The 15,935-nt window shown below is 38.1% G+C and overlaps 2 protein-coding genes across 2 annotated transcripts; both read right to left on the bottom strand.

Moving 5' to 3' along the window:
* Positions 1-3,128: 3,128 nt before the first annotated feature.
* Positions 3,129-8,265, bottom strand: LOC121412713. Its single transcript, XM_041605487.1, has 4 exons — positions 8,147-8,265; positions 4,752-4,871; positions 4,065-4,136; positions 3,129-3,454 (listed from the first exon to the last, which is right to left on the bottom strand). Exons 1-4 carry the CDS (start codon positions 8,202-8,204, stop codon positions 3,270-3,272), a joined length of 435 nt encoding a protein of 144 aa, XP_041461421.1. The 5' UTR covers positions 8,205-8,265; the 3' UTR covers positions 3,129-3,269.
* LOC121413016 lies at positions 8,210-13,881 on the bottom strand. Its single transcript, XM_041605780.1, has 2 exons — positions 11,815-13,881; positions 8,210-8,236 (listed from the first exon to the last, which is right to left on the bottom strand). The coding sequence occupies exons 1-2, from the start codon at positions 13,879-13,881 to the stop codon at positions 8,210-8,212; spliced, it is 2,094 nt and encodes a 697-aa protein (XP_041461714.1).
* Positions 13,882-15,935: the final 2,054 nt, after the last annotated feature.

Here is a 15,935-nt window from a genome sequence, read left to right as displayed (position 1 = left end):
AATAATAATAATAATAATATGCACCTATATAGCGCCATCTATCTAGAAATATTCTATTCCGAGGCGCGTTATTACCCCGACTTTAGCTCGAGCTGCCTTTTGAACAGCGCTCATGCATTCAAGGAATTAATCCTGCCGGTATCCGGTCACCTCACCTGGATTTAGTGGAACACAATGTGGATAAATTTCGTGCTGAAGGAAATTACGCCATGGCTGGAATTTGACCACGACCCCCTGTTGCAATGTCAGAAGACTAATCCGCTGGGCCACAGCGCCCCGCAATCTGAATCTACCTTTATTTCATCTTATTTTCTTTCGTGCATTGAGGTCAGCGTTTTGGGAATAACAATCTCGCAGCTGCAATCGCGATCATGAAGTGACAACCTAAGGCGACATAAAGCTGTAGGTATATATGCCCACATATCGAAAGCAGCTACCTCATATAGGCCATCACTCAAATTTATTCTCGAGTCTGGGCCGGATCAATCTCAGCCTCAGGTTAGAATGGGGAAAAAACAATAGCCTCCTTCAGACGTGGGTTATTAGTCGGGTAAAATTGTATAATGTATGGATAATTATATCCCTTATGGAAAATTTGCATTGGCTCCTTCACCCCTATGTTTGATTTGATTTATTGTTTTCTTCTACATCCATAACATTCGTATAATACATTTTTCATTACATAATAAATATAATATGTTAGCATTTATGGCATGAATCATAAATAAAGAGTACTAAAAGATAATTCCAGACAAAAAAAATGAGTAACTATATGATATTCACAATTTGCAGGAGGATTGTCATCATAAGCAGATTGCTTGAAAAAATGACAATCCCAAACTCATACTGACAGAATTAATTAATACATTTATGTTGGCTATTTTGGTTGGAGGAAACAGTCGCGTCCGCCTGGACAGAGCTACTTCGACCAACAACTACGAAGTAATCATGAAATTTGACTTGCGCAAGTTAAAAAAAAGGGAAGGAACATTTGAGACATGTTTTTTTTTCATAAAAAATTATTGCAAGCAGGGGCGGATTAAGGATTTTCCAAGGGAGGGGGCACATTTTCCTGAGAGAGCCTCGGAAAAAAGGTTTTCAACAAAAATTTAAGAACATTACGTCCACGAAAATTGTGCGAAAGAAAATTGTGTTCTGAGGGCATTTTTTACCTTTAAAATTTAAATTGTGCCTCTCAAAGGAGTGGAGCTTGGATCCACCAGTGAGTACAAACAGATTTATAAAGTAAAAGAGCTCAATATATTTCCTCGCTCAATCCGCTCACTCGCAATATATTTCTTATTTTTGATATGCTTTATCCCAAACTGAATATTTGGCCACCTGACTTGTTTGGCTCATTACATCACTCACCATACCCCCTCCTCTCCTTATCTCTCCAACTCTCTCCACAAAAACAAAACAAACAGACCCCCCAAAAATCTCGCTCAGAGAAAGATTGTGTCAGTCACCCCAACAATGAATACCAATCGACACACATTGGTGTTTTATATAGCTACGTTACGCAGGAAAATACGCAGGGTTGGATGCCGTTTCGTGTACTTATTTACCAAAATAATAAAAAGAAATAATAGACAGCTTAATTGGATTGAATGTCCAAATTCAAAATCCTGACCTAATTAATCTGAAATATATTATATATATCTCCCAATCAGATGCTCGCTTAATTGGAAAAGATTATATGGATTTGAATTTTGCCCGAGTGGAATCAAAAGTACTGAGAATCAGATTAAGCACCGGCCAAGAAATAGTTTCCAGCCATTCGTAGAATTGCTCGTAATATACGAAAAATATCTTGAACACCCCCAGAAGAGATCATCCAAAACAGCATAAAAGAGGTAAATAAAGACACAGTGATAAAGATATCTCGTTCCGTAATTCTATGTTTACATTTTATTCAATTGAGCACAGAAAGTGACGTTACATTTACTCCAGGCCTAGCTTTTTACCTCTTCCAAAATGCCAGGTGCCACCCTCTGTTACTATTCTTTTTCCTTGCATTTCCAGGCATTTTCCAATCCAGGCCATTCAGATTGGCAAGTGATAATCATGATAAGAGGCGTTGATATCCTTGTGAGCAGGGGGATGGTTGCACCCATAAAAAGCATTTTTGGGCTTATCGATTTGCCAACTACGCCCTCCATAATTAAAAAAAAAATAAGAAACCACAATATGCCATATGCCAAGCTTTGGAAAGTAACGAAGGCATGGAAGGACGACTTAACCTGTCTGTCATTAAAATACAATCAGACATATTAAATCGTCGGTTTTTTGTTTTATATTATGAGAAGGAAATCAAACGATTCTTATTATATGTTTTTTTTAAAAGAAGGAACAACATATTTTCACTTTCAAATATTGCACTTTCCAGTAGTTGTTGAGGGTAAGACTAACACGAGAGTCTTTCTTGAAACGGTGTATGCCTGTCAACAGGCGCAAATCCTTGCTTCTGATTGATTGAGAGCACACAGTCTGTGATCTCATTGGCGCGAATTCACAAGGTGGTTTTGAAAACACACGGTTGAATCCATGGTTTATGCAGATTTTCTGTATAAATTACGCTTAATTTAGCGCGTATCGGACGCGTGTATATAAAAAATGTTCAATGATGCGAGCTTTTGTCACAGTGCGCCGAATTTACGCCTAGCCTGTTACCATGCTGTTTTATTCATGAGTCCAATTTCGGAAAACAGTGGACTCATGAAAAAATAGCGTGGATAAGAATTATCACGGCAACAGGCATCAATTTGGCGCACTGTGAGAGAAGCGCGCATCAGCATTGGACATGTGTTTTAAGATACGTGGTAAAATAAGCGTAATTATTTTGTAAAGGAAATCTGCATAAAACATGGACTTGACCGGGGGTTTCAAAACCACCTTTGTGAATTCGGGTCATTGAGTCTTTTATTTGCCTACTACGCCCCCATAATTGTAAAAACTAAAAAAAAAACATAATATTTGATAGATATATATGTATAATTAACAATCTTTGGAAATCACTAAATGTTTTTCTGTTCAAAATTAAGCCATAATTGTCATTGTTTGTTTTATAGTAATAGACAAGGAAATCAAACGATTCTTACTTTATTGTGGTACTTTAGAAAAGACAAGGAAATCAATTTTCAAAATATTGCGCTAGATTTTTCCAGTGGATGTTCTGGGGTAAGACTCATACGATAGCCATTCTTGAAACGGTGTATCAACAGGCGCAAATCTTTGCTTCTGATGGCTGTGACCACACGGTCAGTGATCTATCTTGAGGCCTTTCCGGCTCTCGATGTGGTGCCACCCTTTTTACTCTTCATCTTGGACGCACTCGTCGTTGCTCGGGGTGTCGAGCTCGACGATGTCGAAGCACGATTACGTCCACTAGCGTTCTTCTCTTTCTTTCCCTGATTTGGCAGCTCTTTCTTTCGATACTGAGCCAGAAGGGTATCTAAAGAAAGACAAACGACACATTTTTGAAAAAAGTAGAATCACGGTTTTTTTTTTCCTTCAAGGGGGCACACTTCTGTCTTAACGGCATTTTACATTACAAATTTTAATTGTGTCTCTCGAAGGGAGGGACGGGGCCAGCTTTGCCCCCCCCCCCTCCCCGGATCCGGCAGTGGAGCCATTTATTTAGCAAAATAGGCCTATACTTTCCTGGATTCTAGCTGATTTATAATTGGAAGAAACATGAACTCATCAATCAAACTTTTCAAACTTAGGGCTTTGGGGGACTTGTTATCACACAGCCAAGCATTAAATGAAATAAGATTTATTCCTGTTTAAATTGTGTATTTCAAAAGGGTGAGATGAATTATATTTTTTCCAGCGCGTAAAGGCTTGTGCATTCATGAGACATATCACCGAATACATATCGATGCCTCAACAGTTGCGATAAAAATTATACTGTTGTGATATATTTGGCCATGAAAAGCATATAAAGACAAGTCAAAATGAGACAGAATTCAATTTGAAATTATAAAAAATTGAAAATGTGATTTACATACTTAAAAAAATATAAGGTACACGTATATAAGCCAAGAATAAAGTCATCTTACTCATAAATTCAGCATTCTCCTTTAGCTGCTGTACATAAGGTTCATATGGTTTGACTGCATCGTTTTCGTCACCTAAGAGAAAATATTTTACGCCACCGTTATGGCTATAATCATGAAATAAAATGGAAAAAAATACATGGCCATATAGCTAGGCCTTTCGGGAGGGGTGGGGGGTGGAGGTCCCCAATCGGTTAACGACGTCTAACTATAAATATAATTACCCCCACGGCCACGGGTATAAAAACTCAATGGCTTTTGGAGCATGATGAGTCATCGTTGTGTTCCTCGAGTCGATCCCCCATTCACATTTTATTTCGTCATAATTAAACCAAGGGGTGCTTCAATTTTTTTTTTGGCCAGTGGGGTGGGGGATATGTTTACATCTCATCTCATTGCGTGCATATAAAAGAAACCCTCACATAAGATTCCAGCACGATTTCAAGACAATCACCGACACGATACCATATTACAAAGGATTCTAAAAAGACTTTGAGGGTATTGCTCTCATCACCTGAAGGAAGCCAAATAGGGGACCTACATAAACTAATACGATTTTAGTGTAATAGTTGTCTTCATCACTCAAAGGATACAATCACATTAAAACCATAGGCAAATCAATAAGCCCTGCGTTGTACTTATATCTGTCTTGTGAGCGTTGAGTTAAAAAAATGAGTGGAAAATACTTACGTTCAATCTTGATCGGTACATACGTAGCTCTAGGTTTCAGCAGGTGCTTGGTGTTCACCCTCGTACTGTAATCTGGTAGACTTTTCAACAACCCTTCTTCATCGGCTAGATCTAACAAAACTAGAAACGAAACAATGTTTAATGATATACTAGTTAAATTTATTTATCTATACACAACAAAAAAAGTAAGTCCCCTCTAAATCTAATTGCTGTAACTATTTTGAACGGAATTATTTTGAGATATGATATTTTTCACTCTAAAAAAGAAGTGCTACTTTAGCTCTTAACATGCTTAAAGAGCGTGTCTAGTGACTGCACTTCGGAGTGCTGATTTGTCTAGTTCAAATTTGCACTAGACAAATCAGCACTCCGAAGTGCAGTCACTATTAGCACTTCATTTTTTAGAGTAAGTGGTTTTCTACACTCATTAGGCAACTCCTGGGGAAATATGAGATTGATCAAAGATTGAATTAAAAATGACCATTTTTGAAAGTCAAAAGAGTCTTGTTTCAGATTGTGCAAATACAATGTTGGACAAAAGTTTTTTTTTAGGTGAGTTATATGGTGTTATACTGGCTTACTATCCATCATTTAGCCACTCGGCACACAATTTTGATATATTATGTTCATGTTTGAGTGAGCACATTACATTGCAGGGGCCAGGGAAGCGGGGGGGGGGGGTGGCATCAGCCCCCCCACTTTTTTCAAAAAGCATGTACAAAAATGTAAAAATGATCATACGATTGTGATTTTTTGCATGGTCAGCTCCCACCCTCCACTCTGAAAACTGTTCCGCGGCCCTTGTACTGTGACGTATCATCATAGGGGGTTATGGTAGTATCCTTTACAACTTGCTAGATCATGTTAAAATTTGAAGATGTTGGTGGCTACCCCGATTAAGACTCCCCCCCATTTTAAAATTCTGAGTCCACCACTAATTTGCCCATAAATTAAACTGCTCATGAGAAATTGTTACGAAAAGAATACATTTATGCTGTATAGGGTATTCATTCCTAAGTTTTCGAATGTGCTCGCTCAACCATGAAAATGTTTTAAGTTCGTAAAGTGTGTGGTGATAAAAATGATGGATGATAAAACAAAAACAGTTGAACCCGAATTTGCCCTCAACATTCACTTTATTACCCTTTAAAATGAGTCTGTGACATTGAAAATACAAATTTTCCCACTTTGATGCGTGCTCGCTCATCCATGAATATACATATCGATTTCATTTTTTTTTTACAGAATTTTGCCCATAGGTTGATAAACGTTACTTCTTAATGACATTGCTAAAGACAGCCTTGAAAAAAAGTTCCACCATATTGAATGAGGGGGTACTTATTCTTAAACATATGCACCAATAATGTACTCAAGTCTAGGAGAGAAGAAGTCAAAATTTTCACAAATATGAAATGAGGGTTTGTTTCATGGACGGTTTTGCTACTTCTGCCAACAGTTATTTCATGAAACTTCGCACATGGCTTCGGAGTAACACTATCCAAAAGGCGCGCACACCAAAATAACTATTCAACACGGCACAGAGTGGGGCCAAAGCTTTGAAGTTTCTTCTCATTTGCATAATTTTCGAATATCGTGTGCTCACTGATGCATTAAACATCGGGATTTTCATAAAAATAAAATCAAATGAACTATGAAATGAGGTTTTTAACAGATATCCATAGTTACGAATTGCATTTTCCCAATAACGCAAAAAAGAGTATCACATTCCACATGTTCATTCAAGCGTGAATGTTTAATTAAACGCCTTTGAATCATTGAAGCATGTTAAATGGTCGTGAACATAACGAAGAAGTTGAGAAAAGATCATTTTCAGTTACCAAAATGAAACAATACTTGCCTATGATATTTGAAAATCGTATTTTTTGGTTTTCAATAAATGTTCATTGAACCGTGAAACGAAGAATATTGTTGAAGATACTCTTCCCAAAATAACCGTCATCATAATTCTTTCATTCTTACTGATATAAATGTGTAAAAAAATCAAAATATTGCAAATTTGGACTTGTGTTTATTCAACCATGAAATTTAGTCAAAAAAGTTTTGTCGTATTTCAGAAAGTACTTTTTACAAGCCTTCTGACGATTTTTCATGATAAGAATGTGGAATTAGTTCCAGTAAGAATCAAAGTCATGATATTTGACTTGTGACTTTTGAAAAGTGACATTTTTTGCCTTCTGACGGTGCTCACTGAGGCATGACGCAAAATATGTTAACAACATTTATTCAGACATGTCAGAGGGTAGCTTATAAAATTACCTACACACTCATGTACAAATATACTAAAAGCTTGCATTGGTTGGAAATTATTGATGTTTGTTTAAGGGCAACTTAATTTTTTTCTTGTGTATATCTCTAAAATTTAAAGTTAACCCCATTTATATATTTACTAATTTATTTATTCATTTATTTATCTTATTTCATTTCTGTTTTTTTTTCATGTATAATTTTTTTTTTAGTTGTTTTTTTTTTGGGGGGGGGATTCTCTTCCTGTTTGTCAGGAGCCAACACAAATGTTTACCTCTTTTCCTTCTGGCGAAAATGAGTTCCCAAATCTAAAAAAAAAAAGGAATGATGACAACCACCCCCTGAACAGATCATCATGGGCCCAGAGGTGAGGAGGGGTGGTCAGCTGGTTCAGGCTGTCCAATTAAGATCAAATTGTAAATGTAGCCAACCACCCGAAAACCCCCAGCCCACTAACTATAGATACCGTAAGGGCACTAGTATTCAACCCATTTGGAGGGTTTCCTCAAAAATGTAGAAATACAGAATTTACCTGAATTTCAGACCCGTCTTATTTCTAAGAGCAAATGCTGATTATTCTTTTTCCGTTATTTTTTTCTTCAACCAGTCGACTGTGCGCGGGCGATCGAATTTTACGACGATGATTGTTGGCACTAGTATTCAACCCGTCTGCACTAGTATTCAACCTAGCGATGAAAGATGGCCCTGTCTCTCAATCTGCCCTCGTCCCATCCGACTATGGACTAGGCCATTTGAGATGAGACCAAAAAGGGAATTAATCAAAGCCAGAGACTTACATAGATCTAGATCTTATTTAGCAATCTAAGCCCTTTTGAGATTTGCTGTCTTTCCTCACTAGGTTGAATACTTCACTTTCAGAGCAAAAGGCCATCGCCACATAATTCGATCCTACGCGCATACAGTTGACAGATTGATAAAGAAAATACCGACAACAGATAACCCTGAAAACAACAAAGGTATGAAATAAAGATAAATTCCCAAGTTCTAAATATTTTCGGGAATATGTCAAAATCTTTGAATTCTGCCGGGTTGAATACTAGTGCCCTTACGGTACTAATAGTGCCCATACGGTACCATGACGTAAACAATAATCAGCTCAACTAGCTTACCATCTTCATCATCGATATTGCATTTTTTCCGAAGAAGATCCATTACATTTACAAGCATGCAGTTTAGGTTGATGAGTTGATAGTCCGTTCCTGGAGCAAGGACACAATAACGAGAGAATGAGAAGATAGAAGGGGTGGGGCGGAAATTTAAAGAACTGTTCTTGATCAATATTCCATTAATCAATTTATAACATAATATCAGAATGCATTCAAAGGACAAATAGATTACTCACAAATACGACGATTACTAGTGTTATGTATGGCAGTGAGTCCAAACTTCGCGCGTGTCCAAACTTCGCGGACGGTCATTATCTCCAAAACTAGCCAATATCCATAAAATCTGACATCATCAACGTGAAAAGCGACCTGAAATTACCCTTCGGTGAAAGTTTCTTTAGGATGAGTTCAGTATTCATGAAAATATTGGCAAAAGATCGGCAAATTTGTCACCGCTGGCGCCCGTTTTGAAGAAATCAACAAGCATCACGATATCACCATTTTGCAAGCAGAAATCATAAAAAATGTGAGTTAAATATGGTACTAACCGATTCCATAGCATTTTGCCATCAATCTGATATAAATATTTCACTTTTTGAGCTTGAGTCTTTGTTTAAATCTCCACAAAAGCTTTGGTGCGCGAAGTTAGGTCACACTTTTTCTGAACGGTTTTCCAGCACAGCCCGCATTCGCCGATCGGAATAGAATTTTGAGATCGCGATACCGGCGAAACCCCGTGACCTACTTTACATTTTCGTCCATGATTTTATAATTTACGATCTTGCCGTCAATGTGGTAACTATTTCTTGAATTGGTTTTGTATAAATTATGAATAATTTGAGGACAAAATTAAGCCTGACGAATATTTCTGAAAAGTGCGCGAAGTTTGGACACCCCATCATAATACATGCCTCAACACTTTTGAGAAATCCAGATCGAAATATTACTTTTTTAATCTCCGCAATGTCTCGACATTTGAACACCTACCTCCCCCCCCCCTCGTAGTGAGGCCCGTATACACTGAATAAGAGAAACCAACATAAAAACTGAACTTACCACCGAGCCAAACACTTGCAAACATGGTCGTACGATCGTGCTAAAAAATTCAGTATCAGATTAAAATCTCATTCCTAATAATATTTATTGCTTTCCACACACCTCAATGCCACGTGTTTGCAAATATCACAAAAGGCGCGCGAATAACATCACTGCGCGTAGCAAATGCCAAACATGTATAAAATATTATTACGCGCCAAAGCTCATCCACTATTTTCCATATAAACAACATACAAAAATAAGTATTATGACATCATATTGACAAAAAACATGACGTCATAATGATAAAATGATGGTGCGATGGGTTTATCGCGCAACTTGTGCGCGTTCTTTTTTCATAATTATTTGAGTAATAATATGTGAAATGCCCGTGAATTTGTCTGTCACAATGTGCTTTCTGCTTTTGACCCTTAGTTCTACTTTGTTTATTCTTTATCCGGGCTTAGACATTCCAAAGGCCCATTCTGTGCTTCTGGCAGCAATTCATAAGATCAAAATGCAATGTCATGTCTATTTGGCGGCAAGAAAGAAACAACACCCGTCTCAGTTTCTCCCATTTCCTTTGATCGTCTGCGAAATACTGCGTCACCAGGCAAAGATATGACGTCACATTTTGTCCGCGTGACTTATTGCGCTGAATGGTTGCTACAGCAACGCATCACCACTCACACTCGCTATATAGCCGCGAGAAAAATATTGCTTATTGGGATTATTGTTAGTCGAGCTTGACAAGAAATATCTCAAAATGCCATTACAAAATCCATTCTCTCCGTCGCGGATTCGACGGCGAATAAGTCGTGAAACCCTCGATAGTGACAAAACGTCGCCGGGTAGAGAAGGTAAATTTGGATGTCGGAGTGCTGCTTTTCAGATGGACAACGAGGAAGCATCTCCGAATGGCAAGGACAACAGAGCGTCTCTTACGAGAAGCAAGAAAATGTCGAACAGGGCGGGGGACCAGCAGAGAGGATTTTTATCTTCCACATCGGCTAATTACAGTAGGTGAGTTGAATACAACAGAAAAAAGTTACATCTAGAGATAGATCGAATAATAGAAGGTCTAGACCACAAATAAAGCAATGGTGAGATTGAGAGGAGATAGGCCTTGAACTAGGCCTAAATATTTTTAAGGCCTAACTTCTTCTGTATCCTTCCTCCGCTGTATCGGAGATCCGCAGTTTGATACTGCGTTAATGGTAGCGTTACATATTTTGACGTGAGAGTAAGGTAGATCGAGAGAGGTGAATCTTATGCAAGAAATTTAAGACAAGTAGGTTAAGGTCGTTTCTGGAGGAATCTGCTAATTCGACGTCAGGTAGAAACAGGACGGAAGCGGTAAATTGTTGAGGTTCTTGATCATTGAAATACACAGAAAAATACTGCAGTTCCTCGTCTTCTTTTATTAAGTGTAGAAGTGTTTTCCTGTGTGTGCTAAACGCTGGGCATTCTCCAACAAAATGTACAACGCTTTCCACTTCGGAGTGGCAGAACTTGCATTACGTTGTGGTACTTTGATTCAGAGAGAATAATCTTCTATTCGTTGGGTATGTACTGCAGGATAATTGAGCTCTGATGGATATAGCTTCCCTCAAGAGAGGGCTGGAGACTTGCTTTGGGTAATAATTCTTTTTATTACGTTGGGTCATGCCCGACCATAGACTTAGAGAAGATTTTTTAGCAACTGCAATTTCAAGGGCTGCATAGTGTTGTTTATAAATTTTTCCCATTGCTAGCTTCTTCCATACTTTATATGGAATGCGCTCTCTAAGGATGTTAGTGAGACTTGGAAGCTCATAACTATTGAGAATTTTTATCCAGCGTCTTACCAATGGTGTATTGTTTGCTATACCATTCAATAGGATTCTTCTTTCAGTGCGCTCGTCTGAAAGGCTTGCATATTGCCCAAGTAAGAGAAGAATTTCATAGTCGATTCGCTTATCCATTGGAAGGATATCTAGCAATAAATAAACAATTTCGTCAGCCGCACTCCTTGGCAAACCAAGCACTCTTTTAAAAAGAAAAGATTGAGCCTTGTTCAGACGGGACAGCATGTAGTTGGTAAGTTGGATAATCTGAATCCCATATAGCATTCTTGGTATGCAGAACATTTTCCAAAGATGAGTACATATTGGTGGCAGCAGGCGTAGAGTTCCTTGCTTTATTCCAGTAAGCGAGAAGAAGGTGTTATATCCCTTTGATATGATGTCATTGGTGTGATCAATATTACAATTGCTTTTTATTATGCCAAGGTGTGGGTGCTCTCTGCTTTCCTTGATCGTCATTCCTCCCATTTTCCACTCGATTGAACTTACACTGGTTGATGTTTTTTTGTTTATTACTACTACGGCACTTTTTTGTGGATTAATTTTATATCTCCAGGCACAGGAATAATTGAAGGTGAGGTCCAGCATTGATTGGAGTTCACGAGGGCATGTACTGATAAGAGCAACGTCATCTGCTAGTACTATCACTCCCATGTAGCAACCGTTAATAGAGCATCCTAGACAAGCATTCCTTAGTGATTTGATCAGGCCATCGATGAAGACTGTATATAAGGTGGGAGAGAGCACACTTCCCTGTTTTACACCTTGAAGGATTTGAAAAGGAGAGCTGACTTTTCCTTCCCACATGACTCTACTGGTACTACCATTGTAGAATTCTTCCAGTGTAGATAACAGAGATTCATGGAGGCCTAGGTTTTGAAGCTTAGAAAATAGGCCTTTATGCCAAACGATGTCAAATGCTTTCTGTGCATCAAGAAGAGCAAGATATGTTGTGCATTTCTTGGCAGAGTTCAGTTGGATTATTAATTCCAGTGAGGATGCAGTAAGGAGGCAAGATTTGCCTTTCTGGAATCCAAATTGTAACTGGTCTGGGACATCATTTATTGCAAGTGGAATTTCTAGTTGAGATTTGATGAGCATTTCCAAAACTTTACCAATTGTTGAAGAAACTGTTATGCCTCGGTAGTTAGAAGGATCTTTAACATCTTTTCCTTTTCCTTTTCCTTTATGAACTGCGACTATAAGGCCGGACTTCAAAGGTTCAGGAATATACTTTAGGGATATACATCGATTGAAGAGGGCGAGGAGTAATTTCCGAGCTATTGGGCCAAGAAATATAAGATGCTCAGGAGATATATTATCAGGTCCTGCAGCTTTTTGTTTCTTGAGAGAGTTAATAGCTTCATCTAGATCTTTTGAAGTAGAGGGTTGAAGTGGTTGATTCAGATTGTCCTGGAACGGGCGAGTGGGGAAGGCTTCATCTATTTCAGGCGGAGAAGAGGCATTTATATAATCCGGTTTAGCAAGATCTGAGAAATATGTGTTGAAGCCATCTAAAACTGCCTCTCCTTCATACGTTGTACCCCTATAAGACAGTGTGTCGGTGGACCGAGATCCTTTGGTGCGTTTGACAAGCCTATAGAAGAGTTTGTCATTGCTACCTTTAGCATCCTCAATTTCTGAAAGGAGATTATTGTGACACATCCTCCATGCTTGCCTGATGCTACTTCTAAAAAGACGTTTGGTGTATATATGCTTGATCCAGAGAGGGTCCTTGCCTTTTGGTTTCCCGCTGGCCCTCCAGAGACGCCAATAATGTTGAGATTGTTTATAACATGCCTCTACCTTTTTTGTCCACTCTCTTTTCCCTTTCCTTTTTCTTTTCTGACGGCCCTTCGAGTGTGGTAGAGTTAGTGATACCTTCAGCATTTCTTTGCTAAGTTGATCAAGCAACAAGTCAATTTTAGTCGGATCCAAACACATTGTAGGAAGATTAAAGAAAAGTTTCTTTGATATTTGTTCCATAGGAAGAGTATAGAGATGGTGCCGCTGGTCTGCACTGCACTGATGCCAAAATATCTTAGGACGAAGTATACATGGTATAGACTTTCCAGATCCTCCAGTAATGCGATCAGGTATATCATGATCTACTTGATAATTGGCTAAAAGTGGTAGTGAAAATGTCACTTTAACCGGTGTGTGGTCAGAGGTGTTTAGAGGATCATCATGCTCAATAAGAAGGTCAGAGAAGCAGTTTTCTAGTTTTGCAGGTATTATAAAGTCATCAATGTATGAATGTCGTAAACCATCATCTGATTGGAAGGTGTACAGCTCCTTTTTATTTTGGAGAGATGACAAGTTAATCATGTTCTCACTAATCAGAAATTCCTTTAGAATACGTTTTGTAGGTTTCTTGCACGATGCATTTGTCAGATCAGCATTCAGATCTCCACCAAGTATAATCAAGGCCTCTTTATGAGTTGTTTCGATGTGGGATATGGTAGAGAGCATATGATGATACTCAGAAATACTATTGGCATCAACATCACACGGAAAGTATCCATTGCAGATAATTAAATGCGAGTTTGATGGCTCATGGAGTAGATCTGTAATAATTAATCTTTGTGATTGAGATTCTATTTTTGTTGCTTTCCAAGAGCTTGATGTTCTGATGAATGTAGCTACTCCACCCTTTGCTCTCCTTCTTGGTAGTGGTAACGATGAGTTATTTTGCTGTGATATACTAAAGACTTGGAAGTTATCATTGATATTAGCAAGCTCATTAAGGTCCCAATGGTAAAGCCAGTGTTCTTGAATTAATAGGATATCCAATTCTTCTAATAGACGTGATATGAAAGCATTGTTAGACTGTGCCCCCCTGCAGTTGAAGGTTCCCATTCTTAGTTGTTTTCCTTGTTGTTTTCTAGTAAGTGGAGACTTGTGGAGGTTAAGTGTAGTATTTGTTGGTGTTGGGCTCTCAGTGCTTGGCGAATGACAGGGTCTGTAGTGGATAGGGGTAGTGCTAGAAGATTTATTGTATACATCACTGCCTGGTAAGTGTTCTCCATTAGAGTTTTGTGGTCGGCGGTTGAGGCTCGGCCCTGCCGAAAATCCTGTTGCTTTGGTGAAGGTGTTAGGTTGGAGGCCTCCTGATTCAGTTCTTGAGTGACCGATGATCTATCTTTCGTGATGCTGTTATCCTGTTGTTTCCTGGGCTGTTGTAATTCAAGGCATTCTTGAAGAGAATACGATTAAATCTCTCTCGGTAGAAAGCCTATAGATATTCAATGGTAGGCCTAGATCCACCACATTTTGGGCATCTGGAGAAAATATTTTTTCCTAGACTAGATTAGATATCTATTGAAGCGTGAAAATTTTGGAAATATCTTTACTAATCATCATGAACATTTAATTAAGACTTCTTATCTGACTGTGCACTTAAGCAAGTAAAACCTCTATGATGGGGTGACCATAATTTGCGCATATTTTGAAAATTATCATGAAGGTGATTTTCAAAAAAAAAATCCTCACAGTTAACACAAAATTAATCAAAATACAAAAATATACCAGATAGAATGCAAGATCAAATTCGCTAACGCTACACGATATTAAAAAGTGGGCCAAGGGTTTCGCCGGTATCGCGATCTCAAAATTCCATGGTGATCGTCTAGTGCACGCTCGGCTGAAAAAGTGTCATAAAAAGGTGTGACCTTAATTTGCGCACGATCGTTTTACACAGCTTTAGAAATAAATCAAGTAGACATAGGTAATATAATGTGTCCAGACAGGTTGTGTATCCGGACGATACATTTTACAAAGTCATTTGGAAAAATTTACAAGCGAAATTTCATCAATTTTTAGTACAAAATATTAGGAAATATTATAGAGAACAAAACAGAAGAGGATTACAACTATTTAATTCATTTTTTGTGTGTGTAATCCAAAGACAAAAAAGAAGGCTTCAAAAATATAAAGTGACCCCCATCGCATCAGATGGAGGTAAAAATGCCATACATTCTGATGGTGTCACACTTTCCTTAAGAACTAATTATTTGGAGACCTCTGCTTGCAAACTGGCGATTTCTTGATGCCTGCCTGGCGATAAGATCGACCGTTTCATGAAAGTTGTCGGCACTGACAAGCTGCTTTTCTCCAACAATTACCATAGTAACAGTCAGAGGCCAGTGCCTCTCGGCATATCAAAACCAAGGATTTCACTGAAATTGTCAGCACTGATCACTTTCATAAAACACCCACCTGATTTTCTCGAAGCAGACGCAAAAGGTAACCAATTGTGCCGAGAGGTTCCCAATATTTTACAAATTAAGACCTTTCTTTCAAGAAAATTTCGTAATGTATAATTTTTGGGGTCTTTTTTTGTCATTCAAGATTAAGAGATATTCGACCGTGCGCAAAATTAGGTAACGCGCTAACTAAAGTCACACCACCAGAAAACATGATAATTACGAACATAATGAAGAAAACAATTTCATAGGACCCCCCCCAAAAAAAATAAATAAATAAATGAATAAATAGATAAAAAGTAAAAATAATAGAATAGTCCCAAAAATTGCAATCATGTTGTTTTTATTCAAGAAATGTTGTTTTTTGCTTGGATGATGATGAGTGTCCAAACTTTTTTCAAATTATTCATCAGGCTCGCAAACTTCATAACAAAATATTCACATTTTATACAAAACCAAATCAAATATTAATAGCTAGGAGATTGACGGAAAGATCGTGAACTAAAAAAAATATTGACAAAATGTGAAGTAGGTCTACATGTAGATCAAGACGCTTTGCGAGTATCACAGTCTAAAATTTTATTCAGATCGACGAGCTTGCATTGGAGAAACGTTCTGAAATAGTGTGGTCAATTCTGCGGACACAATTGTACAGATTGAAACATATATTCAAGCTCAACGGTGATACATTTTATTTCAGATGGACTC

The sequence above is a fragment of the Lytechinus variegatus genome, chromosome 4 (genome assembly GCF_018143015.1).
Source record: "Lytechinus variegatus isolate NC3 chromosome 4, Lvar_3.0, whole genome shotgun sequence".
Classification (NCBI taxonomy): domain Eukaryota; kingdom Metazoa; phylum Echinodermata; class Echinoidea; order Temnopleuroida; family Toxopneustidae; genus Lytechinus; species Lytechinus variegatus.
Note: the sequence above shows the minus strand (reverse complement) of the source record. Positions and strands in the feature narration are given on the sequence as shown.